We start from the raw sequence: 27,610 nt of genomic DNA, 5'->3' as shown, positions 1-27,610 counted from the left end.
TTTGCTGTCTTAAAACGCAGACATCACAAGACAGAGAGAAAAAAAGACTTGCCTCCTCTTTCTCAAGTTTGCATCGATGAAACTTTATAGAGCTGTGTCAATGACAGCCTCTACAACCAAAAACAAAGTGGCTTCACACAACCTTATCTGCTTCATTTTAAGAGCCCCAGCTTCACCTCAGCCCACCAACAGATTATTTTATTCTACATCAACAAAAGTTGAAACTGGCTGCTCTGTGTTTTAGTCAGAGTTCACCTCCTCCACTTATTTCCAAGTCCTTTTGTCATATTTTTCATTGTGTGCTCAAATCACTGCTAGACCCAGCTGTTCATGTGAGGACTTCACCTGCCCACAAACTCAAAATCTCAAAGTTTGTAGTCTTTGTAGTCAATAAAAAAGTTGGTTTGGAGCTGGCGTTGTGACCAAACATGACACTTTGGACTCAATATGGAGACTAACTAATAAGGAAAAGTGAAAACCAGGATTAACAGAAACAGATTTCATTTTCAAAGTAATCCTGTTTTAAACTGTGGTCGACAGGTGTCAGATGATTTGCAAAAGTCACAACACAAATACAAATGCAACAACATGAATGCAAAAGTGAAGATGGATAATATAAGATGTCACATTATTGGTAAATATAGAAAAATTTGTAATATAAAAGCTATCACAAGGTAAGACCCCACACAAAGGTATATTTATTATAGTTGAAGTTAAAAAAGAAAATCATTTACTTTCACTACTTTCCCGTGTCTGTTAGGATAACTAACCTCTTTTAACTTCTGTTGTGTTGGCGCTTTTGCATTCATGTTGCTCTGTTTGCACTCTGTTGTGGCTTCTGCAAACCATTTGACCCCTACAGGCCACCATAGCTTTATATTATCAAACTATTAATTATTCTAATTAGCAATCCTAAAAAATACAATCATCATTATTCTGCCATTTCCTGCAGTTCTCCGTCGGCCCCTTAATTCTTACCCTGATCTTATACTCTGTGGTTTGTGTGTTTGTCTTTGGAGGGTTTCTGATTTATTGACACAAAATATATCTTGTGTTTGAGAATCTAAACACATCCACTGATAATGTAGTTTAGTGAAACATGTGTTTAGGCCTCTCTTTGGTGCACAAGCTGGATTTCTGCACTAAAAACTTCCATCCAGTAAATATCTGTTCACTTGTGGATGTTTTTTTTTTTACTAATGTCACACTAATTCAAGCTGGTAGATGTTAACTGTTCTTTTAAGTGAGTGTTTTGTTAAGAAATCATCTTTTTGGTGATGAACGTCCTCACATAGCTTGACAGACCATCGTACTCTATCGTACTATTGTTGCTAAAATGCACACATAGCCATAACTGTTTGAAACCAGTGAAGAGGTCTGTGAGAAAGCACATTATCAAACTGTGAAGGGACAGGAAGTGCATTGATACTATCTGTTGAGTGATTTATGAGGGAAATATATTTTCCTTACATGCCGATGGATGCCCATTACAATTAGGAGCTTCAGACCAGGGTTTCTCAAACTGTGGTTCACTATTGGTCCGCCAGTGCCTCCTAGCCCACAACCGTAAGTAAATTGTGTTTAGTTATGGAACATAAAAAAAATAAAGTAAATAGAAAATTATAAAAATCAAAAGGTGTGAATTGTAACATGTATGATGAGGATTTATAATACACCATCTTGCTATCAGGGCTGTTATTCTCGGGCTTTATAGCTTGGTGGTGCATGAGTTTTTTTTTTTTTTTGTGTGTGTCGAGATGAGTGGTTCTTAGTTTGTAACTATTTGAAAAACCCTGCTTCAGATGATGCTAACCAAAAGTTTCTGTAAAGGATGTGAGATCTTCATTCAGTAACCTGAGGTGAGCATCAGGAAAATCAACTTAAAGAAACGACACATTGACCGTTGTTGCTCAAGTGTGCAACAGAAACTGATGAAAAACAAACTGGTGGCTCATAACACTCGGCATTGGCTCCGATATAAAATTAACATAAATTGCTTCTGATGTGAAACAGATCAGAGTTGGTCAGTTACTTTGACAGTGGGCAGTACATACAGAGACAGTCTGAAACACACCAGACAAGAGCAAACAAACAAAAAGTCACTGAAAAGAGGACAATCTGAAAATGGAGCCCTGCAGCAACTAAACAGTTCAATAAAATAAAATAAAATATCCTTCATAAATAATCTACAGCAAACATTCTCAATCAGTGAAAAGACCAATTTAGGTAATTTGATTTAATCAGCACTGATTTGTATATTGCACAAACAGCTGGCAGCTGGCGGTAGATCTAAATGCTCTCTGGTGTATGTATGTTTGACAACCTAAAACTCTGAACTCTGCTTTATGGATGCAAAGTTCTCATAAACGTGCTGCACAGATGAGTCATAGAAACTCACAGTTTAACATCTGCATCTGGAGCCACAGCGGAGGATTTATTTGCATTCATTAACACCACCGTTGGAATATTTTCTAGAGACATTCTCTTGGAATCAGTGTCAGGAGGTGTAATATGCAGATGCATTATGTTTTCCCTCATCCCAGCTCCAATGGCTTGGTGTAGTCTCTGCATGGGTCAGAAACTCTCTGACCACAGTGATGGCGCTTGTGAAGCTCTCTGGGCTAACTGGCCGTTAAACCTAAACATTTAATCATGGTCAATGTCTCAGTGTTTCTTAGTTCTCCTGTTAATGGTGGATGTGACCTCACTCTTCCAGAGTAAACTAAGAGTTACCAGGTGCCCCACTTGCTCCCATGCAGAGTCAACCATGCATTGGGGAGACACCCTTTGGTTTTATAGGAGCTCTCACATAATTAACTCTGTGTGGACTCAGCGTTGGTCTGGGAACAGTAAGCTGTGAAGTGATGGCTCCTCTGACGGCCTTTAGTGGGCCCAGGGGAGTTATACAGACATGAGAAGCATCGTGATGAGCAGATAGAGGCTAAAGTTGTAGCTGAAAATGAAATCACCCACAATCTAGGGTTACACACTGACAGACCTGACATCTAAAGGATTGACAGTTTAAGCTACTGCAACTTTATATACAAACTACATGAAGAACATTTTAGCGGTATGGTCAGTGGAGCGTGAGTGTAACCTAGCCTGTATGTGCTTTGAGACACGCACAGTAACAAATGCAAACCAGTGTATGACATTCTGAGGGAAAAATCTACAAAGAGAAGAGGATTTCACATTACAAGCACTTTGTCCAAGATACACTCAAGTGAAATATCTGCATGATAATATTCTATTTACTTTGGAGAGCTGAGGTTTTCGTGGCTAAATAATCAAGCAGACATCTCAATTTTCCAGCTAATGTGCTGTGATGTAATGACAAGCTGCAGCAACACAGGCTGAGGGAGGAATTATCCCATAAAGCCATTAGAAATATCATATTCGTACGCAAATACCATAATCATGATTAATAGAAATGATGATGAACGGCAGTCATTAGGTGAACATCTTTCTGAATGTAAACAATGAAACCACATTTTGTGTGTGTTCTGGAGCTGCTTGTGATGAATGTAAGGCTTCTTATGTTTCATAATTTATTCGCGTGTAGAGGAACTATAATCCTAGCGTGCAGTATGGCAGGCAGGGTGAATTATTTCCCTGTAATGAAGGTTTTCTGTGAGTGTGATTAAGCTGTGAAGTAGACACTCACTGAAGGAAGAGATGAAAGCTAACTTTCTTCATTTATCTTTGATGATTTTACCCACTGCAATCAAAATTCACAACAAGCGCTACAGTCAAAGAGGCAAACAACTCAAGACATACTCCTACTCTAATCTAAATATCTCAGGAAAGAAGACCAACAGCTGTTCTGGATTATGTAAGACACCTACATCTGCGTTTTTACAGTAATTGAAGTTAAACTCACCTCCAAGACAAGATTAGATGCATTACCTGAATCCTTTACAGGTGGGACTGTAAGTCAGAAAACATCCCTCATCTTTTCTGTATCTCTTTTTTTTTCCTCTGCAGAGTTTGTATTCTTGAAACAGTAAAGCAAAGACATATGCAAAACTGTGAGGGATAATCCTCTACATTTTAAGTTAAGGTAACTTAAAAGCACTGCTTTTAACTTTACTGTTATGACACTAGTCGTGATTTTCCATGTTCACCATCACCCACTGGGGGCTCTTGCAAAAGCATTTGATGTGAATGCAGATCTTCTTTTTAATAAAATTTCCTTTTCTTTTTAATTTTCATCGGGACGCAGAGTAATGAGGTCATGTCTTTACCTGCAGCTGCATCAATATGTCAACTATAACATAATCAGTCTAACTAGAGTGATTAACAGGATCACTTCAGTCACCATGGAAGATTTTTATCTTATCAAAAACTGTGAAAAATCACAGGTTGTAGCCAGCTACTTTTTTAGAGCACTCAAACTTTCAAACTTATCTAGTATGTCTTCAGGTCCAAGTAGTCACTTGTTAAAAAAGATTAAAATTGTTTGCCTGAAAATGCATTTTTGGTTTAAGATGCTATGCTAAGAGAAGGATATGTTTAAATTGCACTCCCTCGCCACCTTGTGGCCCAGAGTCTCTGCACACTGTTATAAATTACTTTTAGTGAGGGGTGTGTTTGTTTTGTAATTAAATGGAGATTGGGTTGAAACAAATAGTCTCTGTTCAAGACAACTCTTTACTGAATACAATGTGGCGAGGTAAGGTATTTATCGTTACAGTTTCATAGCGCTATGGTTTGAAACGTGACATCAAACAAACGTTGGCAGCCGGCTATATGTTAGCGAGTCATCATCAGCCTGGTGTTCCAACATTTCTGTCGGCTAACGCGACAACATGTAAACACTGTCAGTTTGTAAATACTTCGGTAGCTGTTTATATTTAGCACAGCTGCAGTCCGGTGCTCTGAGACATGTACTTTATGTGTAACGTTAGTGAATCCTGGTTAGTTATGTCCTGCCAGTCATCTACCGAGCAGAGCTAATGTAACCTCACTCTTCATTTATTGATAGACTCTCAAGTTTGAACAGACCACTGCAGAATAACTGCTGACTGTGGGTTGGAATAAACATTATCACAAACAGTTTAGCTCCTGTGTTATAGAGTGATACAGCCTGAGCTATAGGCTAGAAACGAGAATAAAATAAATTCACCATAGAGGTGAATACTTTTGTTTGTACTGAAACTCTAGCTTAAGAGTGGGACGACTGATCATGACTTGATTAGTACTTGAGATGTGAATTGGTGGGGTCAGGTTAAAATCCTACTCTAGCAGTCACACGACACAGCTTGTCAGTGGAGTGGGAATGAGTATGAAATGTGAAAAACTAATGGTCTGTGTGGGTGAAAGAGTCAACAAGTGTAAAGCCATTTTCTAAAAAAAAAAAATCACAATTTTCTATGTTTACTTTTCTGAATTATTCGTAAAACTCAAATGTTTGAGTCATATTGAATGTGAATAATAAGTTATCTCAACGAAAACTTAGAAGTTGGGTCAAATGCGGAATTATCAAAACTCAAAAATCCAGTGCAGACAGTTGCCTTAAAATTTTGAGTTACCTTTTTTGTTTTTACAGTGATCAAATTCTAACGACCTTCCCTCCAGGTGCTCCTTAGAAATACTTGCTAAGACAACCCATCAAACATAAGGAATCAAAAGGATACTGATCTCATTATCCCGTTGTGTCAGCATCTCCTTTAACGTGTTCACTTCTGCTGCAGTCTGGTCACTGTCCTGCATCACTTCTCTTCTCAGTGTTGCTTCTGGAGGCTGTTTCACATCATAGATACTGTTTCCTCCATCTCGCTTGTCTATGATCATTTTCTGAAAGTGTGAAAAAAAGTCATGTCACATCCTAAATGCATGCACATGCCTTCTTCATTTGACATTTTTAATATCAATAGAAGAGTCTTTAAGTTTTGGTCCTTAGCTCTGCAGATATGTGCTGATCATTTTATTCTGTCACATTAAGTTGAGGAAATAAAGAAATCAGCAGATTAAATTATATTTAAAAGGAAGTGCATGATAGATAGCTCTGTTGCAAAACTACATCTGAGTTCTGAAAAGCTAAATCTGCAGATATCCATGTCTTAGCATCTCCTTGGAACAAGGACAGCTACAGCATTCAGCATGAAGGATGTAACTAGCACTCAAAAAAAAAAAAAAACGAAGAGGGGGATTTTGTTTATACCAGATTCAAATTTCTGTAAAATTTCCAGCTATGGTGATGCTTGGTGGAATGTAAACCAAACATCAGATAGAGTTTGAGGATCATAACAAAGTGAAAGAGACATAAACAGATGCTGAGGAGTTCTGCCTCTGATGTCGTCTGAAACTTGAACCAAACCAGAGCACAGCCCAAGTCTTTCACTGTTTTTCCTACGCTCATTTAACACCACTGGGCCATCAGCTGCTGTTTGACAAATTTTAATTAAATCCATCAGCTAATTGACTTTTTCCAAAACAGAAACTTTCCATTAAAGTTCAGTGAAACACAGGAAACTGCAAACTTTTTCCACACAGGTCTGCAGAACAAATAAAGTGGTTTGGGAATACAACCAACATAACGTCCAAACTCTACTTAAGTTAGAGTGTAAACAGGAAAGATAGAGATGACACTAAATCCAGATGGTTACTTCAGTTTAACTGCTCACAAATAATCCCCACAGAGAAAAGGAAGAGTCAGGAGTATGTAATAGAAAGCTTCTTATTATACATCCGTGTGTCATCATTGCAGACTCATAAAAACCGTACCTCGTCCATCAAGCATTACTTGATACCAGATGATTAGTGGTCAGATATCTGCAGTGTTATGTGCTGTGTAAACATCAGCAAACTCTGCTTCTGACCAGGGAGAATTTTCTCCATTAGGGGGCGATATGGAGAAAACATGCCAGGATTTTTAATGACAGGATCAGGATCTGGGTTTTATCCAAGCGGAAACCTCTGGTACGGGAATATGAGACAATGCAGAAGTGCTAAAATCTGCTGTTTCTGAAGTGTTTGCTTGAAGCTGGCTCCGGAAGTACCAGAAGTCACATACACACCAAGCCAAAAAAAGGCATTTTCTAAGCAGAAATTAACCTGTTTACTGCCTGGTTCAAAAAACGTCTCCTGTCTGAATCGCAATTTGTGAATTTTTTTCTAACTCAGCCGTTCGGAGGATACTAAGACTGCGAGCTATGGTGATCTATGGCTGTAGGCGAAGCCCTTGCCACTACCAATATGGCGGATATGCTTCATTTTCCGTTTCACAAACAGACGGGTGACATCGGCAAGACTACATCTATGTTTCATACAGTCTATGGTTTTGTCAGGAACATTTTTCAATTTTAAGACCTGCAAACTAGAGTGCTTTTTTTCCAAGCTGGAGATTAAGAAAGTGTTCAGGTAAATATAAGAAAAATAGATGGGCAGTCTGTTTTTAGATCATATGTCAACTTAAAAATAAGGTTGTTTGTACTTATTAATACCCCTGCAGAGGCAGCTGAGTGGGACTTCATGAGTGGGACTTCATGAGTTGGACTTCAGCCCACATTTCTCATTTGGGGCAGTAAGTAAATGCTATAGTTTGGTTTGGTTTGGTATTTCATGGCATTTTTTGTTGATATTGAAGGAAAGCAGGCAGGAGAGCACAGGAAATGCTGCATCAGGGGACGACAGGCATGAATAAGGAGCCAAACCCAGTGACACTCAATGGAGGAATGTAGCCTTTGTATTGAGTGCACACACTGTAAAACTGAGCTAAACCAGAGCCCTGACATACTTCATCTTGCTGGACAATTAAGTAGAAAATATGGGGGTAGGAAGAAGAAATAAGACACATACTAACCTCTTGATAGACTGACTGTAAATGCAGCATAAGGCATGCACTTAAACTGCTGGTCTTAACTGGCTTTTCTTTTGCTTTTGTGGCTTTAGTCTAAATTTCAAAGGAGTTCTTGTGTGCTCACACATTAACAAAAGCATGTTAGGTTACATTTCTCCTCTAATTAGAAAGCAAATAACTGCAAAGCAGCGAGTGTCTAGACTTGAGTCAGGCTGTGGGAAAATCAACAGTGCAGGATGAAGTCAGACATCACTTGGCTGTGAACCTTTCTCTTATCCTCAGCCGTGGAACAGCAAAGATCTTTGCTCATCCACTCCTCAGGCAGGTGCGTTAGATAAAGACAATAAAGTCCAGGTATGAAGTCCAAGTGCAGGTAAGATTGTTAGTTCTTCTTTTTGTCTGTTTGTCCAATTATGAGATTGTAAATGTTGTGTCTCCTTCTGACTGAAATCACCAGCTCTTGGGGATGGGTCCCAAATCAGGTATTTTTAAAGGTATCGACCGAATTCACAGATTCACATAAAATCAAACAGCGCCATGTATCTAAACTCATCCTTGTGACTGTGAGGGAGTGGGAGAGAAGGCAAATTTCCATGCTGGACATGAACACAGCATTACAAGTTTACAGATTGAGAAATAGATATGTTAAATTGAAAAACTTTGAGATTTGGTTTTTGAACAAATTAATATTCATTACCACATAAAAACACACAAAAGTACCGAAAATTGGTGCCATTGAGTATCGATACCAATTACCAGGTACCAGGCATCTGTACCATATCAAATTCAAATATGAAAGGGACCCATCCTTACCAGCTTTTACCTTCATTAGGACCTTATGTACTCAGTCATGACATTCTTGATATTGTTCTATACACCATTTAAATGTTTTGTTATATATCATTGAATTGACACTGTCTTAATTGTATTTCAACTTTTAAACCTTTTATGTGCAGAGAAGTGATTGGTTGGAGCCACACAGCCACTCCTATTTAAGATGGCTTCATTGCTAGCACAAAAAATCTGCTTGTAAAAGGTCTATGACCGAAAGGTCACAATAAAGTTCTCTTTCTGGAAGTTGGCCGTGTGTGGAAACTTTCTTCTGATTATCCTCAGCCATGATCTCTTCAATAAGCTGTACAATACCCTAGAGGACTACAGAGGAACACTGTGTGAAATGTGATACAAGCCCCATCATTGGACATTAGAGGGAGCTATTTAGAGACAGTGATAATCAGGAAGTGATTGCTGAGTTAATGAGAGAATAAAAGAGAACGCGGGCCAATATGTCTTACATGTTCTGAAATACTATACACTAAATATATTACTCTTTTTTTGTGTTTACGCTCCTTTTTTGTCATGTTGCATGATAGCTTGTAGAACATAGACCATATAATATATGTAGTCTCCCCAGCGTCACCTGTCTGTTTTTGAAACAGAGTTTTGAAGCAAATCAGCTATAGCGGCCATATTGGAAGTGACATGGGGCTTCAAGTACAGCGATAGCTTGCCCATCATGCGACCTGAGCTGTGCCTCTGATTGGGTAGAAATAGAAATAGAAATAGAAAATACTTTATTTATCCCCGAGGGGAAATTCAGGAGTCACCGCAGCATTTAAGAAAACAAAAGTAAGAAAGTGTATAGAAAGTGCAAAAAGGTCCATAAGAAATTAGATGACGACATCTCGTTAACCACTTTCCAGCCCAGCCAGTCTCCACCTCCACAGGGTCCAGGACTGAGCCTCCCCAGCAGTCTGTTCAGTCTCTGTCTCCTGGATCCTGTCTGCTCACAGCAGGCGAAGCTCCTCCAATGTGGGGGCGGCGTCCGATGTCAGCTCCGTCAGCCACGTCCGTGAACAGCATGATGCCGCTGGGTTAGCACAGCTAGCTCGTCCATCCCCTGGGGCTAGATCCCACGTTCCCAACAACGATGGATGGAAGGACAGGTCCACGTCACCTCCCAGCTCACATCCGAGAACCAGCACGTCGTCCTCACCTCCTCCTCCTCAGCTCGAGGGAAATCATCAAGCCCTACACTAGTTAGTATTGACATGCTACAGGCTGCTAACAGCTAATTTTGCATGTAAACAATGCAGCCATGGTAACATGTAGGATCTCCAGACAAACACAGGAGAAAAGTAGTAAAAAATATCGCCGAAGCCACAAAAAGTTTGGTGTCCGTGACCAACAATGAACCATACAAAGTGATGATCCACTCCAAATACAAAGATTACAAAAAAGAGACCAACAAAATTACAAGAAACGGGAAATGGAAAGAAATGGGTAAGCTCGCAATCTTAATATCCTCTGAACTGCCGAGTTAGAAAAAATTCCCCCTCGTACAGTGTGTGTGGATTGTAAAATTAGCGATTCAGTCAGGGGATGTTTGTTGAGCCAGGCTGTAAATAGGTTCATTTCTGCTGTGAAAACAGTTTTTTGGCTTGGTGTGTATGAAACAGCAGATTTGAGCACTTCCGTATTGCTTATCATAAAAATGCTGAAAGATAAGGTGGAGCTAAAAGAAAAACACCAAGTGGTTAAATGAGAGGAGGGACATGTTAACTGACTGTAGTGTAAATACTGTACGTTACCTTGAGCAGACAGAAACAGAGCTGGATCTTTCGCATATCTGCTCCTAATGACAGGGTCACGTCCGGGTCAGGGTCGTCCAGAAAAGCCTTGACTAGCTCCTCCAACCTAAACACACAGACACACACATGCTCAGAACTTCTCTAAGCTTAAACCATGTTAGCATCTATCACCACACACCCAAACAGTGGAGATGTATTCTTGAGGAGCGCAGTTAATGTTTAACATGAGAGTCTGGTCAAAGCAAACTATTTATACTAACGTGCGCCCCGGCTTGACTGAGCCGGCCTGTTGATAAACTATAACTGAACGTTACTCCAAACATTGGTTCTTCCAGCTCTGGATCAGGTCCCAGAAAAGACCAGAAGGCAACGCTCCAGACGGATTCGATGTAGACACGACATTGTGCGGTTTGTATTTTCCACTGTAACATGTTCAGAGCAGAAACACGCCAAGTTTACACGACAAAGGATTTCAAACAAACGTAGTGGTCTCGTTTCAGGGCCTTGGGAGATACCAGTGGCTTTTTGTGATGTAAAGTTTGATTTCAGAGGATGCCCCCAGTGATAAATTTCCTCAGAGACAACACGTCTTTCAAAAGCCTGAGTTTGGTGGTTTATAAATATTTTTTTCTCAAAATGCAGGGTGACGTTTTCTAGCTAATGTTGCAATCTGACTCCATATTTACAAAAACATTTCATACTACCTCAGCTGGGATACACTGTGTGGTAAGTGTGTGTGGAAATGATACAAAAAATAAGTCAGGATATGTGCAATCACTCACCACATGGGGATGAGTTGACGCATTAACCAGAGAGAAAAACAGAAACAAAAAAGTCAGAGTGTGGTCAAAACAGACATCGTTAAAGGTTCACTGTGTGAGTTTGACCACAGACTGGGGGAATCCAGGGTAATCACTGAGCTAAGAGGGAAATAATATAGAAATAGCACCAAGGGGGCCAATAACAGTAACTACATCAGCACAGCATGAGGATGTGCCAAATCCTCAACGGATAAAACCTCTGGTCCTGACTGACTGGATCATTTTGCTAATCAAGTATAAAAACAGAAATAAAGCAGAGTAAAAACAGAGTGAAGGGAAACTCCATCAGATCAGGTTAAGCCTCGCTGCCGCTCTGCACTCATGCACATCCAGTGATAAAAGTCATGTAAACCCCAAATACTCGTGAGGCAAACAACTTGTTGCTCAAGAATCTTAAAGTTCTTCATGTCAGAGACTGAAATCAGAACCTCAAAAATGCAGTCTGCTCTGAGTCGCATTAACAACCTGGAAAAACAACCCTGCACCATTACACGTCTGCACTGTCCTGAGATGACTGCTTCACCTGGGTCAAACCAATACACATGCGTACACGTATACATTTGGTCCAACCATTGTTAAGGACACCTGTGAGGTACTCAAGAACTTTTGATTTAATGCAGGACATGAGGGGAGTTTTCTGACTCCCTTCATCTGTCACCTGTAAATCGTGAGAAGGGATCATTTGCCAAAACATCAACTTTTGTTTCAGTCAATGACACCCATGGGGTCTCTGATTTTACTTCAAAAAGTAAAGAGCAATGATGGAAGACACTTTATAAAGCACATTAGAGCTTTTTCACTCACAAATGCTTGAGCATTAATTCACAGTGCTCATGTGAGGATGCAGTTAAAACAGGCAGGATTTTATTGAGGCAGCTGCTTGCCAAATATTTGGATTTCTTGGAAATCAAATAAATGAAGGTTAAACTGACAAATGCAGCCTGGATTGAAAAGGTTTAAATGGTCAGCTAAATGATGAATCACAATTTCATCTTCATCTGGAAATGAGCATAAACATAAGACTGATCATATATCTCAAGACCAGTTGAAAAGTTGCTGGAATTCACCTTTTGCACATTTGCATCTTGATGAGGTTTTAAGTAGAGCTACAATATGCAAAAGCAAGAAGGGGGAGTGTGACAAAAAAAGCACTTTGAAAAACAATTTAATTGAAAACAACAAGAAAACTGAAATAGGCTGTTTGTCAGCTGATCAAAAGTTTAAGACCATTGCTCAAAAAATTACAAAAAACTCTCCAAACCAGAAAAAAATTCTCAGACTACCGTCCTGTGTCTTGACGGACAGCCAATCGGATCCTCCTGCTCAGCACAGGCGTAATTTTTTTGGGGTCTACCTCTCAACTTTTTTGTTTCACATTGTTCAGGATCTTTAGAAAAGTTAAAATGACTGTCCTACTGCGTCCAACCGCAGCAGCTCACGCTGTGAGAGTCCTTGCTTATGCAGCTCGATGATCCGACCACATTCAAGAAGAGACAGCTTCTTCTAAGCTTTAAGGAGAGCATGACTGTGTGAACGCTTGACAGAAAATGAACATTTTGAGCAGATTTTGGCTTTAATAGCCTGTGGTCTTTTACTTTGGATCAGGTAATAAAAATCCTATTTCAGTTTTTCTTTAATATACAACATATTTCATATACGTTGCTAGGCGCTACCCAAGTAGCTGCCTGTTGCGGCAGCTCTCTCGTCTTTGTCCTTTTCTTGTAATTTTTTTGTCTCTTTTTCGTAATCTTTGTATTTGGAGTGGATCATCACTTTGTATGGTTCATTGTCGGTCACAGACACCAAACTTTTTGTGGCTTCGGCGATATTTTTTACTACTTTTCTCCTGTGTTTGTCTGGAGATCCTACATGTAACCATGGCTGCATTGTTTACATGCAAAATTAGCTGTTAGCAGCCTGTAGCATGTCAATGCTAACTAGTGTAGGGCTTGATGATTTCCCTCGAGCTGAGGAGGAGGAGGTGAGGACGACGTGCTGGTTCTCGGATGTGAGCTGGGAGGTGACGTGGACCTGTACTTCCATCCATCGTTGTTGGGAACGTGGGATCTAGCCCCAGGGGATGGACGAGCTAGCTGTGCTAACCCAGTGGCATCGTGCTGTTGACGGACGTGCCTGACGGAGCTGACATCGGACGCCTGCCCCACATTGGAGGAGCTTCACCTGCTGTGAGCAGACAGGATCCTGGAGACAGAGACTGAACAGACTTCTGGGGAGGCTCAGTCCTGGACCCTGTGGAGGTGGAGACTGGCTGGGCTGGAGAGTGGTGGACGAGTGGTGGACGGGAAGTCGTCATCTAATTTCTTATGGACCTTTTTGCACTTTCTATACTCTTTCTTACTTTTGTTTTCTTAAATGCTGCGGTAACTCCTGAATTTCCCCTCAGGGATAAATAAAGTATTTTCTATTCTATTCTATTCTATTCTATTTCAGTTGTTCTTTCTTTTTCAATTAAAAGTTCCAAAAGTTTTTTGTCACACTCCTCCTTCTTGCTTTTGCATATTGTAGCTCTACTTAAAACCTCATTATATATATATATATATATATATATATATATATATATATATATATATATATATATATATATATATATATATATATATATATATATATATATATAAACATACATAAACATACATAAACATACATAAACATATATATATAACATTGCTTTCAGTGACGTTCAACTGCTGTTTCATGTGGACGACAAATATATGCAGTTTCCCAAATACACAGCTACGGGTGGACATGGCCCATGTCAGGTCTGTAAGATGAGACTGATCACAGTTTTAAAAAGCTGTTTCAAAATCAATCACTTTTGTTCTTCTTTAATTTGGTACTTTTCAGAAAATCCTTAATGCTTGTTCTGAAAATGTCTTTCAACTACATATTTTTTGTTGTTTGCTAATTTCACGCCACATGTATGCATATTTTAGATGACAAATTGTTTAAACCTTTTGATCCAATTTGATGACAAAAAGATATCAGATTGAACTCCAATTACTAACTGTGCAACATATTAAAAAAACAAAATGAATAAAGTAATTAGGTTAAGAAATGACTTTATTCATCTTCATGAAATGCTTTGTCAAGGCCAGAGGGAGCCCCTATAAGGAGGCTAAAGAGCCACTTGCGACTACAGAGCAGCAAATTGTGCACCACTGGGCTAGACCAACAAAAGCTACTAGTGAAACATCAGCTAGCTGCATCAAACTAACATGAAAGATGCAGTGAAATACTGTAAAGAGTGTGTTTGAAGCCAGAAAATTCAGAATGTGGATGTAGAAATGTGCTTTTCTCTAACTGGTGGTCAGTGTTAAGTTTTTTTTTTCTTGTGAGGACTACAGGAGATAATGTCTGGAGCAGCTGTGGATCTTTTACAGAGTCTAGACTTTCTGTAATAGAGACACCACCACTAGTTGATCCAGTTATTTGTGCACCAACAGGAGACTGAACTGACAGAGGAGACATGGGGCAGAGTAAAAAGAGTGTGACATACTTCTGGATCTCATCCACAGTCAGCTGGTCGTCTCTCTGCTCTCCTGTCACCATGGAAAGCTCCCCCTTCAGAGACTCAATCTCCCTCTTCAAACGAGCTATTAGCTGAAACACACACACACACAGTAGGGTCAGAGGTCAGCTTTTGTACACACAACATCAAAAAACACACTTCAAATATACTTCACAGCCTAGAGTCTTAAACACACACACACATACAAACTCACACAGAGACTGTTTTCCTGCTGCCAACTGATGAGACAATCACTCTAAAAACCATCTTGCGGCTTATCTTCCTGATGCATTTTGAGGACAAACCTAAGCGATTCCAGACGACTGGATGCTCCAGCAAGAAAAATCAGAAAGCCAAATATAAATTAGCATTAAACAGCCACAGTGGTGAAAAAAAGCAGAACACACAAAAGCCTCTGCTGCTGTCAGTCCACACGTGTTTGGTTAAGGCCTGGCACAGCGAGCCAACAGGCTGGGTGCCGATAGTAACCACCGTCCGTGTCTGGTTACGGTATTTATAAAAAAGCAAATTATATCACCAGGTCCAGACATAGCTTCTTGAAGACAGACTGAGATAGCAATCTCTGTAAAAACAAAAAACACTTAGAGCGGGCATGTGTGTAAAGAAAATTCCCTGAGTCTTATAAAGAGGCTACAGCCCATCCCACAGATATCTGACAGCTGTTTGCTTCCTCACACGAGCTCCAACACAGGAAAGCCTCAGACACACAGGTATGACACAAAGGTATAAAAGAAAGAACAGATCTGTCTGAGACTTGACTGGCCAAACAGTAAATCTGTCAGAGAATTCTTTTTTTTTTTTTTAATTTTCATTGGCTCTCTGTTTCAGAGGCGATATAAACCTTTGATCTGTCTCCAGAAATGTTGCCTTGTTGTTTGTCTTTCCATGTCAGACTACCTTCTTATTTTTGGCCAAGCTTCACTCTTTAGGAAGTTTAGGTATGGTAAGAATAAGATGTTTGTTATAAAAGGGGAGTCTGTGTTATTACTTTCTTTGTGATAATAAATTACAGTTGTCTGAAAGTACCCTGATAAGTTGACTGTTTTTTTTATTATGGTTAGTGGAGAAAGCTGCATTAACCTCTTTTTCTTTCTTTTTTTTTATACTTTGCCCTCTTTAAGCTGCAATGTGCAGTAACTAGCAACACTAAGCACCTTTTTCATGAGCTTAAAAGGAGACCTTGATATCTGCACAGGAGCAGGAAATCACCATCTTGCACCACCATGTTTCTATAGTGGCATATGACGGACAAACTTAATCAATTCACTTCGTGGCTGTGTGAAATTCACTTGCTAAAAGAAGAAAAGAATGAAGAAGAATAAGAAAAAAAAGAAGAAGAAAAAGAAGAAGGAGAAGAAGAAGAAGAAGAAGAAGAAGAAGAAGAAGAAGAAGAAGAAGAAGAAGAAGAAGAAGAAGAAAAAAAAGCAGTTGTCATGCACAAAACAATTTTCAAACGGTAAAAACTTGACATCTCAGGGGCTCCTTAAAGCCTTCCTGCCTCTTACCTCTCTTGCCCTCTCTTTGCTGTTTTCAAGTCCCCTTGATTCCCCCCATATATATAAAGCATTGTGAAATTGAATTTCCGTCAGAGCAATGATATGACTTCAGTTAGATTACAGACCTGAAGAGTCTCTAAAAAAAGAGCGGTGTCCCTAGCACAGGGGTCTGCAACCTGCGACTCAAAAGCTTCATTTCAAAATTTAGCCTCTCTGTAGTATGTCCCTCTGGCCCTCACAAAGCAATTCATGAAGATAAACAAAAGTTACTTCTTCACCTGAAATCTTATCTTCATGTAAAATGTATCAGATTAAAAAAAATAAAAAATAAATAAATATATATATATATATATATATATATATATATATATATATATATATATATATATATATATATATATATATATATATATATATATATATATATATATATATATATATGATTTGATAATCTGATACATTTTTGTGATCAAATAACAAGAGATTCAATAACAAGGTTTTCATAAATTATCATCCTAAAGATGCATACATGTGGTGAGAACTTAGCAAACAACAAACATGTTAAAAGACGTTTTCAGTAGAGATAGACTGATATATTTTTTGGGGGGACTATACCAATACTGATTATAAGTAGGCAAGAAGGCTGATATTTGAAGCAGATATTAATTTGCAGTCATAGTGAAAATATCGGTGTCAAAATTTTGAACAATGCAAACTCCAACTGCATCCAAATGCCTTCAAGCATATGTTTATTAAACAGCTCCCACGTTTAGCAGCATGTTTTATAGAGTTAAAAGAAAACTTAAAAAAATAAATGGCTAAAGTTTTCTACAGTAAATAAAGTTTTCCAGAATTTCTATGCAACTGCAATAAAACTAAACAGAATTGAGTTTGTGCTGCTTTTTACAGGCTTGTAATGCAGGCCCAATTAATTTTCTGTTTGGTTTTACATGACTGATTTTGAATGTTTTGACCATCCAGGGCTTCCATAGTGTAGACAGGGAGAAACTCTGTGCAGAGAAGCATCAACAAAAAGCTCCTGAATGTCTGCAGTTGAAAATATATTTTACCATTATTAAGAGGCAGAAAGACGTTTTCCTGTGGGTATTGGTAGGAGGACTGATTTTTGTGTCAGTGGAAATCAAAATAAGCTCATTGACAGTAAAATAGTCATAATGCTATTTGCAATAGCCGGTCAATGGGATTTTCCATTCACATTAGCATTACTGGCCTTCAGATTTAAAAAAAAGGCAATGCCTATATGCCCCAAAATGCCAAATATTGGTCTATCCCTAATTTTTAGAACAGCACGGCACTGGAATAGACTTAAGTCAAAAATAATCCTTATTAATATTACATTTTACAAAGCTGCTAAGCAGCCTCTATATTTTTTTTTAATATATCAAAGCGGGCTAGTTTTTATTCTATTCATTTTACACAAATATGAAAATAGCGGAAATAGGCCAACATATTTTAATGTTGAAGTCATTTCAATGTCGGCCTTCACATGCACACTGCACTGAGGAGGTAAATTGCTCTTTTGCAGACCCCTGCCCTAGCATTTGTCTATTCTTCATAACAAAGAGTCAACAGGTGGTGTATGGAGGAATAAAACACTTAATATTCAGAGCTATCTGGTGTAAAGTTGAATCTAACAGATTTAGTTTCACTAATATGAAGCCTTTTTTTCTTCAGCTTATACAAAATTATCCAGACATAATGATCATTTTTTGATGTTGATTATGTTAGAAATACCAATCCGTGTCACCCCTCAATAAATGATACCCTAAAAGTATTCAAAACAGAAAAAACATATTTCAAACGTGCACAGATAGCCTCTCCAAACATCAAGTGCTTTGCTGACTCAGATAACCTTCAGCCTATGATGTAAACTTTTATCTTTGGAGGAGAATGTGGTTCTCTTACTGAAAAAGCCCATGATCGAAAAGGTCAGACTATGAGGTCTTATGTCAGTCTGGGTCAGGATTAGAAACATCGAGCTACCCAGCAACTAAGAGATTAGTGGTTTATGTGTTTGTGGAAGTGGCTGCACCGGACTGAAAACAGCTGCTCTTCTGATGAAAAACAGTAATTTGACATAAGTTTATGAGATTTAATGTGGCTTTAATGTTTCAGAGACAATCAAGCAAGTAAAACAGTGGTCAATAAATCCAAACATGGTGATGATTCAAAAACACAAGTCCCTATGGCAAATAGGAAGTTTTGAAAATGTAGTACTGAGGAACTGGAAATTGACCAAGAGACAAATTTAGCTTTTTATGCTTGATTCTTGTTGCGGCTGTTACAGCAAGTTTTTAAGTGGGATTAAGTCCTAATCCTCTGATCCACACCAGGAGACAGAGGTTAGAGGTGAGCTGGCTTGACGTGTGCAGTTTCATAAAGCAGCTGCTACTTTGTGTGTCAGAACCTGAACTTTGGTGATGATTAAAGATTTAAGGAGGCCCATAACACCACATGCACACAACATCACATCCTAGCCCTCTCAAAGAGAGAGTGGGCTGGGATTGATCCACCAACCCTTTATTTCGGCAACAAACAGCCACCCCAAATAAAACTTAAGACTTGAATTCTCTGCAGGAAACTGAATGCGATGTTTATTTGGCTCTAAATCATTTCCAAAAACTTTTCAAAAAGGGAAATCAGTCCAAGAAAAAAGTGACCCTTTCAACGTGACATCTCAACAGAGACATGCAATTACAGCTTAATGATGTGGAAAATAGGCAAATAGCAAATCAAAGGACAGTATAGTTATTCAAAGGGAGCCAAACAGTTCAAATAAAAGCTCTGAATAAATCTCACCACAAAATAACACACTAAACCACCTACAGAAACAAGTAGTGATTGTCCTTTTTCTCACATGACCCACTTCTGTCTTCAGAGTAAATCCCACTGAACTATCAACGCTCAGTCTGCAGAATCCTGAAGCAGTCTCAATGACTCAACCCACCTCAGTGGAAAAGAGCAAATACGTCAGAAAGTGGCAACAGTGTGCCACAGTCACTGTGACAGTGAGCTGCTAGGGAGCGTGATATCAGTGAAAACTAAACAGGGGTCAAAGGCCAGACTGACTACACAAAGAACCCCCACTTCCAGCAAACACAGACTTCTGACAGGAAAGTCAAAACCTGTCATCACGTCAGACATGTTCAACCCGAGATGCTCTTGAGGAGAAACAGACCTGCAGTGTGGTTTGAGGTACGTGCCACTTAGCTCAGTGAAAATTTCGTCCCTAATCCAGCACGTATCATATTTTTTAACCTTGAACATCAGAGCTGACCGTCGCTCACAGAGCCACTCCCTGTATCTCCTTTTTGGAGCTTTTGGTCTGATGTAACCCTCCCAGCTGCATCCTGAGGAGCAGACCGCCGGTTGTTGGTCAGCGGAATCATTTAGTCTATTTCAGAGTGTAGACCCACAGCAGCACCGCAGCACCACAGCAGGCTTTCATACACCCGGAATAAAAAATGACTCAGGCCATGTGACCCATGATGACAGCAGGTATGGAAACCTACTGTATGTTCGCAAAACAACCATTGATAAAATGGTGCAAAATGCAACATAACATGAATGCAAGAGTGCATATTAATGTACTGATTTTGTTTTTGACTGTTGTCTCTATTAGATATGATACAGGACAGGGAGAAATACAGGGTGGGTGACATTCAGGTAAAAGAGAATTTTGGTGTTGAAACTGAAGATTTAGCTTCTGTAAGCTGGTGGAAGGAATAACCTATAAAGTAAAACCAGTGCCTCAAACATTGTCCATGTAAACATTAACTGACCTCTATACATCGAATAAAATTGAATCGAATCGAATCGAATAGAATAGAAAATACTTTATTTATCCCCGAGGGGAAATTCAGGAGGAGTCACAACACCGATACAAGAAAAACAAAAGTAAGAAAGTGTATAGAAAGTGCAAAAAGGTCTATTACAAGACAAGAAGTTCTTCCAATGTGACATTCATGTCCAGTGTTAGCTCTGTAGGCCATGTCTGTGAACAGCATAATGCTACCCTGCCCTCTGGTATTCCTTCTGTTGCTGGGTTAGCACAGCTAGCTCGTCCATCTTATTGGAGCCAAATCGTACATTCCCAATAACAATGGATGGAAGGACAGGTCCATGTCATCACTTAGCTGAGAACCAGCACGTCGTCCTCACCTCCTTCTCCTCACTTTGTGGGGAAACATCAGGTCTTGCACCAGTTAGCATTGACATGCTACAGGCTGCTAACAGCTGACTTCACATGTAAACAATGCAGCTATGGTTACATGTACGATCTCCTGACAAACACAGGAGAAAAAGTAGTAAAAATATCACTGAAGACAAAACAAGTTTGGTGTCCACAACCAGCAATGAACCATACAAAGTGATGATCCACCCCAAATGCAAGAACGAAGAAAAAGAGATGAAAAAATTACAAGAAGACAGAGCCACTGCAACAGGCAGCCTGGTCTAAGGATCAATGAGTCGATGGACACAGTGGGTCTGAGGATGGGTCCAACTTGAAATTTACATGTCTAAACTTGGCATGAAATGAGACCGATGATTTTCAAACAGGGCTTACTTCCTCTTGCCAGTAAGAAGTACATGTGTTTATACTTCAAGATTTGGAGAGTAAGGGGCTTCCAGTACTTTGATAGAGGACAGTGATAAGAATAGGAAACTGGAAGGAGAGAGCAGTGACTGACATGCAGCAAGGATCTAAGCCAGGACCACCTGCTTTAAAGACTTAAACCTCTGTTTATGTTGCGCTCAATTTAGCTGCAAACCCCTTGTGGACATGATTTTACACAATATTAGTGTTTGGATGTTATAATGTGTTATGGGCGCTTTTTTGCATATAAGATCTTAGTAGGGGTTCCACTAACAACTGTGTTTTCAAAATAACCCAAAGCACTGTTTCCTTCCACTATTGTGCTTATAGAAATCCAGTATTAAACATAAACAAAAAAAATTACGATCCCAACCCTGGATGTTGTGTACTGCTTTCGGTGTTGACTAAAAATCATCACATTTTCTACATTTGCATTCTTGGGGAATACAGCTCTGACATTTCTGTCTTTAGAAAAATGTTAAAAGTGAAGAAATTTCCTTTTCATGCTTGTTTTTGCAATTAATTTAGTTCGTCTGAACATAAGTCTATAAATTTTATCAAAATTTGGGATATTAGGGTTATATTGATGTAAAGCACAAGTTGATTGAAAAAAGGCCACTACAGCATGTCAAAAAAGTCCAAATGCTTGAGTAGTGTAAGGTTTAATTTGTGGCAATAAAGCTTTTTATATTTGAGATACATACCTACAAAATTTGAATCATGTTGGCAAAAATAAAACTTTGGCCACATTTTTTTTTTCAAACCTCTCATTTGTGAACTTTTCTGTGAGTTCCCAGCATGTCTGGCCACTCAAAAAGCTTGATCCATTTGGCCCAAGAATAAAAAAAGATTTTCCGACTGAGTCCTCGTTCTGGTTGTTCTCAGGCACAAACTATCAATCTTCTTCTTGAATACAAGCTACCGTCCTGTGCAGTAACCACCCACAGTAAACAGTCAGCACTACAGCTCAACCTCAGCTTACACCTCAAGTGCATACATGTCATGTAGTTTGCCACTCACAGACCTGCTGCTATTACGGGGCCTCTTTTAATGAAGGAAGAGGAGTCATAGTTTCCCATGACTAAACACGGGTAAGGCCTTTTATCCCCCACAACAAAATGATAACAGATGGGCTCTGTTCCATGCATGGCACCATTAAGACGGGGAGCACTGATCTACACCACACTGCTACAATTAAAAACTGGCTTTTTAACAGTTAGCATCAGCCACCTACGGGAGACAGAGCAGAGACCATGGGAGAGCAGGAATTTTCACACCAGCTTCCCTTCATGTCCCTCTGCTGAGCTGTGAGCAGGCTCCTGTTTGACTCACAGGTATGTGCTAATCAGAGCTTCTCATACAAGATGTTGTGTGTATCTGAGTCCAGGTTCAGGAGGGTCACCAAGCCTCTTATTCTTCACTGCTAAGCTGCATAAGAACATTTCCAGATCAACTTTTTTGACCCTTAAGAAGTTTGAGTGTGATGGAGCTGCAGATAAATATTCCTGCAATGTTTTTATTTCACTGAGTACACACTTGACACAGTTTTACAGAGAGGTGGTGAAGGTATCATGGGAGATCAAATAACTGTAATAGTTTTGGATGGTAGACCAGAATCAGTGGAGTCTGACAGGAGGATAAAGACTGACCTGAACTGCTCCCAAAGGAGCCAACAGATCCAACCTTATATGGTTCGGTCACTGCGGCTCTACTTCATTATGATCCCAGGTCACTTTCAACACCTCATTCTTTCCCGTCCATTAGAGACGTGTTAATGTTTGGTCTGGTCTGGCTGGTTTCCTGCTGTTCAGTCTGTAAAAAATGCATTTTAAATCCTGTAGGCTACAGTGTGGGACCATAAAGGCAGCACGTGGTCTGAACAATGTCTTTAACTGTGACTTCAAGTTTTCTGAAAGCAAATTCAGGACACAGCAGCCAGGGGACAAACAGACAGTGTAAAAGGGGGAACACCAAAACTGGGAGTTCGACTGTCGTCCCAAACCACTATACATGACATCATTCTAATTTGCAAAGAGGACTGCTGTTTTATCCTCAGTGAACCACGGAGACAGATAGAGGGAGAGACAGAGAGACGGGAGCAACATACTAAAAAGTCATAAAGGGAGACAAGACGTTTGCCCGCGGAGTTTGGGTTTGCCTGGAGCTGTAACAGAGCCGGACCCGATTGGGAGCAGCCAGACTCTGTCACAATTACTGCACTGACCGCAGACTCTCTTAAAAATACCTCTGAAGGGTTTGCAAATGGCCAGCCAAGTTTAAGTAGCGGTAATACAGTAGCAGTTGATCCTGAGGCAGGTCACAGGGGGGAGGGGAGGGGAGGGGAGGGGAGGGGAGGACAACCACCGTACACTATATCCCCCGAAAGGCCTTTACACACAAACTACCAGGTCTGCTTCCTGCTGCACTACAGCAGAGGAATTACACGTTTCACAATCATGCAAGACAATATAGAAGTATGTGTAAGACCTATTTCTGTTATAACCAGCTGTGTGTTGTAATAATCCTGTGTCCTACTCTGAACTGAAGAAACAAAAAGTCTAAGACCAAAAGTCCAAAGGAAATCAAGTGGAAAAACTTGACAATTTTAAAGAAATGAGCTGCAAATGTTACAGAAAAAGAATGAATCGGACGGACAGAAGTTCTGACTGTGACATTAAAGTTTAACGTGTCCTCAAATCTACTCCAGAGCAAGGATCTTTGTCCTCGTGTGTACAGCGTCCCTCTCGTGAATGTGACAAAAAACACAACTGAACTCATCATTCTTCAGCTTTCTGAAGAGGCTGTAAGGTATCGGGATAAAATATGCCATAACAGAATCTGAGGCATGTAAACGGAACAGAGGGGGGAATGCAAACACAACCTGTGAGCAGTCTAAATATTATGAGACAGACAGGCGTCCACGTGTTCATATCACAGCAATTGTCTCAGTAAAAATGTCAGAGACCTGGAGAGGACACTTGAGCAGGAGGTGGTTTATACTTCCATTCATATAAATGATTCTCACCAAAGCTAATTCTGCTGATCATTTCAAGGTTTTGTAGCTGCGAGGAGGGTCTGCCCATAATGACAGACATTAAACCATGTGTCTGTAGCAGGACTGTGTGGCTAAGCTGAGATTTATGAAGTGCTGAGGCTGTCTCACCAGAGCAGGATCCAGTTCTTCATTCAGTACCGCCTCGTTCTTGATGAGAGCCACACGCTGAGCAAAGCGACAAGTAGAGATGGACTCCTGCAGGAAATAGTTCAAAAACAGAGTTCAGTCACTTTATAGCAGGCAGTTGCAGAGTTCAACTGTACTGAGTTATTTATTTCCTAAAAATGTAAGAAATTCATGTTTTTCTTAAAGAAACTATAGAAACACATGAGATGAGAAACCTCTTTATCTGTGTTCTAACATTTAGCCTCATCCTGACAGATCTTACATCGAGGTTCCTCCTGTCGACTGACATCGTGGCAATCATGGTGGTCATGCAGTTGCCTCCGAGGCTGTCTCTCAGCACAGAGGTCAACATGGAGTTCCTGTAGGGGATATGTGAGCGGTTCCTCTCAGATAAAGCTATGATGACCTGTGAAAGAGAGCAGTTAGGAAGGCTGACGTGTTAATGAAGACAGATAGAGGAAACAAATGTGATTACACAGTCAACAGTGTGGTTCATCATCGTTTATACAGCAGCTGCAAGAGAGACATTAAAAAGAGTTTGGTTTGTTGAATCAAATCAGCCCAATCAAAGAACTTCCACTGTTATAATCATTTTTTACAGATGATTGTCTCAGATGCTGTTCAGTATGCATGATAATGCCATGATATTTTTAAAGTGAGATTTTTTAATATATTTTTTAAACTGAAAATAGCATCATTTTCTGAGAGCCAACAAACTCCTGCAGACAATACCATCAGTTTTACCAGACAGAACTTGGAAGCTGATCTGTAGCTGCCTCCATCTGTAAGACTGTGTTGTGCAACTTTTGTGTTTTTCGTACTAAGCCTGAATCAAACTAACTAACTTACATACAAAAACTCTGGTGAACCAACAAATGTAGGCAGGGGTTGACAGGTAACTATCCTCCTGTAAATGAAGACTGGTGGGAATGTTGTGTGCAGGTAAAACAAATGAGTCCTTAAAACTTTAAACTAGTATTTGATAGAGTAAGAGCTGCATGGTGGTTCAGAGTTTAGCACTTTTGCGTCACAGAGAGAAGTTTCTGTTGTGTCCTTTCTGTGTAGAGTTAACATGTTCTCCACTTCAGTGGTTTCCCCTGAGTGACTTGCCGCCCTCCCACAGCCCCTTGTCATGCCCACTTGGTTAACTGGTCACCATACTCTGAATGCTCACTGGCCTTGCTAGTACTCAGAAAATCTCCCCTGCACCACTAAACCAGCAGCAGCCCGAAGCGTATGTATCAATGCTTCAGGCAGGATGGATCCATGCTTTTCATGTTGTTTTATCCAAATTCTGAGCCTACCATCTGAATGTGGAGCAGAAATCCAGACTCATCAGACCAGGCAACGTTTTTTCCAATCTTCAATTATTTATGGTGAACTTGTGTGAATTGTAGCCTCAGTTACCTGTTCATATCTTCACTCTGCCTAGATGTTGCTGCCATGTAGCTGATTAGACATTTGTGTTAACGAGAAGTTGAACAGATGAACCTAATTAAGTGGAGGGTGAGTTTATGTTCACTGTAGCTGTGTCCCAATTCAGGGGCTGCAGCCTAAGGAGGCTGAATTTGAAGACAGATGACGTCACAGGGGTGCGTACAACGTTGTCCTATTTTAAAGGCTCCTCAAAAATGCGGCCGATGTGGCCGACAAATCCAACCTCCTTTTCGGATGCCACGAAAGACAGACTTGATGAATCATTCTAAGCCTCATAAATCCCAAGATTCATTGCGCGTGACAGCGAAGATGATGGACACGGCCAAACTCCAGATGGAGTCCTGTTTCATTCAGATGTGAAGGATTTCTGGCCACAATTATGTCAATGTAATTCTATAAACAATGAAGAAGTTTTTGTTTTACTGTGTAAAAATGTGTTGTTTTGGCTCTTTTTAAGTTATACACTCAGGAAAAACAGTTCTTCTTTAAAAAATCTTTCCCGATGAAAAAAGTTTAAATTCATAAATGTAAACTTTCTGGAAAAAAAAAAAAAGAAAAACTTGATGGGTTTTTGTTGTTGTTGTTGTTTTTTAACTTTACAGGGAAATGAAACAATACATTCAATCAATTCAGTACTTTAAAAAATCACTTCAAACTATAACAGCTTGCATTTTATGATTCATAATTATTATTATTTTTTTTTTTTATTTGATCTGACATCTCCCCTAGCGCTTGCTCAAATGTTGAACATGTAGGTTGTTGCCTAACTCTTATATTTTCATAGTGGTTCTGTACTCTATCACTAAAGAAACTAACAATAATAATAATAAAGTAAAATATTTTAAAAAGTAATAGTAAAAACATCCTGTTTTAAATGTAAGGCTTGCAGGTGAGGGCGGCACTGTGTGGCATCGAGAGTGACAAACAGGAAATGCCATGTAGACCAAACTGTCTCAATTCAGTTCAGCCTTTGTGGTCTACACAGCCTGGGTCCTGCAAAGGCAAAAAAACAGCCTTCCTGGGCTGCAGCCCCTACACAGCTAAAGTGTTACATTGGCGACCTGTTGGGGGTGTGTCCTAGCTCTCCCCCGATGACAGCTGAGTTTGACTTCAGTAGCAGTATAGATAAATAAAGAGACAGGAGAGCAAGCAACTCACATCAGCACACGACAAGCAATACCTTTCTCAGATAATACATTTTAACCAAAAAAGAAACATGTTTTAGAAGTTGTGGCTACCTGTTCCAAGTAGTGAAGGGAGAGGTTGATGTACTTTGCCTCAGTGAGCAGCTGACCATTCAGACCAGTCTTGCTGACTCTGTCTGACCCAGCCAGGTCCACTAAGTGGAGCTTAGAGCGCCGCAGGGTGGCTGAACCCGGCTCACGTCTGCACAGGTGCACGGTGAAGATACAGTGAGAACGCGTGGATGCCTGGTTCATCGGGGTCTGAACAGAAGGAGAAAAAGAGAGTGGTGAGATGCTGCTCTGAGCGCTCTGGATTTGCTACAAATGTTTGAGATACAATAAAAGCGGAATCTTATTTTCCATCTGGGCTGCTGACCATATTTAAACAACAAAAAACATGCTTCCTTTGATTCCTATTTTTTCTTGCTCCCGCTGCTCTGAAGATGAAAGCCACACCATGTGTAACCAATGAGCGGTAAACACATGGAGGCGGCTCTACAAAAGCTGGAGCTGGTTTTCAGATGGTCACTGGCATAGCAGGAGACAGGTTGGGAGCAGGAGGAGACAGAAATAGAGTGTGAGTCACTCTAAACAAACATGCTTTATTAAGTGGAGGAGGATGGGTTACTCATGAGAGGGGATAAACAAAGGAAATGGATATTCATTGACACAGTGCTGATTATAGACTCCCTTTGCCTTGTCTATGCCATGGGGACATGAAGGTGGCTTAAAATGACATCTTGAAAAAGCCCTGAGACATCCCCTTCACTACATGGTACATGCTGGTATAAATCAGCTTAGATTCCTTTCTGTCAGGGGAACATCATCACATGAGATCTGGACGTGACTAATTTTTCTTTTTGCTTCAAAAACATCATCCTAGACATTCCAGGTCATTCATTCTAAAGAGGTGCTCTGACCCCGACATGTT

General features: G+C 39.9%; 1 protein-coding gene across 1 annotated transcript in view; it reads right to left on the bottom strand.

Moving 5' to 3' along the window:
• The window catches only part of kif6 (kinesin family member 6), a 91,585-nt gene that overhangs the window by 38,471 nt on the left and 25,504 nt on the right, over positions 1-27,610 (bottom strand). Inside the window, exons 7-12 of the mRNA XM_074692202.1 lie at positions 26,734-26,940; positions 24,321-24,464; positions 24,041-24,127; positions 14,731-14,834; positions 10,393-10,498; positions 5,637-5,796 (exon numbers count right to left, since the gene is read on the bottom strand). Of these exons, the coding sequence (XP_074548303.1) occupies positions 5,637-5,796; positions 10,393-10,498; positions 14,731-14,834; positions 24,041-24,127; positions 24,321-24,464; positions 26,734-26,940 (808 nt within the window). The remainder of the gene's footprint in view (positions 1-5,636; positions 5,797-10,392; positions 10,499-14,730; positions 14,835-24,040; positions 24,128-24,320; positions 24,465-26,733; positions 26,941-27,610) is intronic.

Source organism: Halichoeres trimaculatus, unplaced genomic scaffold, assembly GCF_033239565.1.
Source record: "Halichoeres trimaculatus isolate MK-OKI-2021-1 unplaced genomic scaffold, fHalTri1.1 fHalTri1_scaffold_17, whole genome shotgun sequence".
Taxonomy (NCBI): domain Eukaryota; kingdom Metazoa; phylum Chordata; class Actinopteri; order Labriformes; family Labridae; genus Halichoeres; species Halichoeres trimaculatus.
Note: the sequence above shows the minus strand (reverse complement) of the source record. Positions and strands in the feature narration are given on the sequence as shown.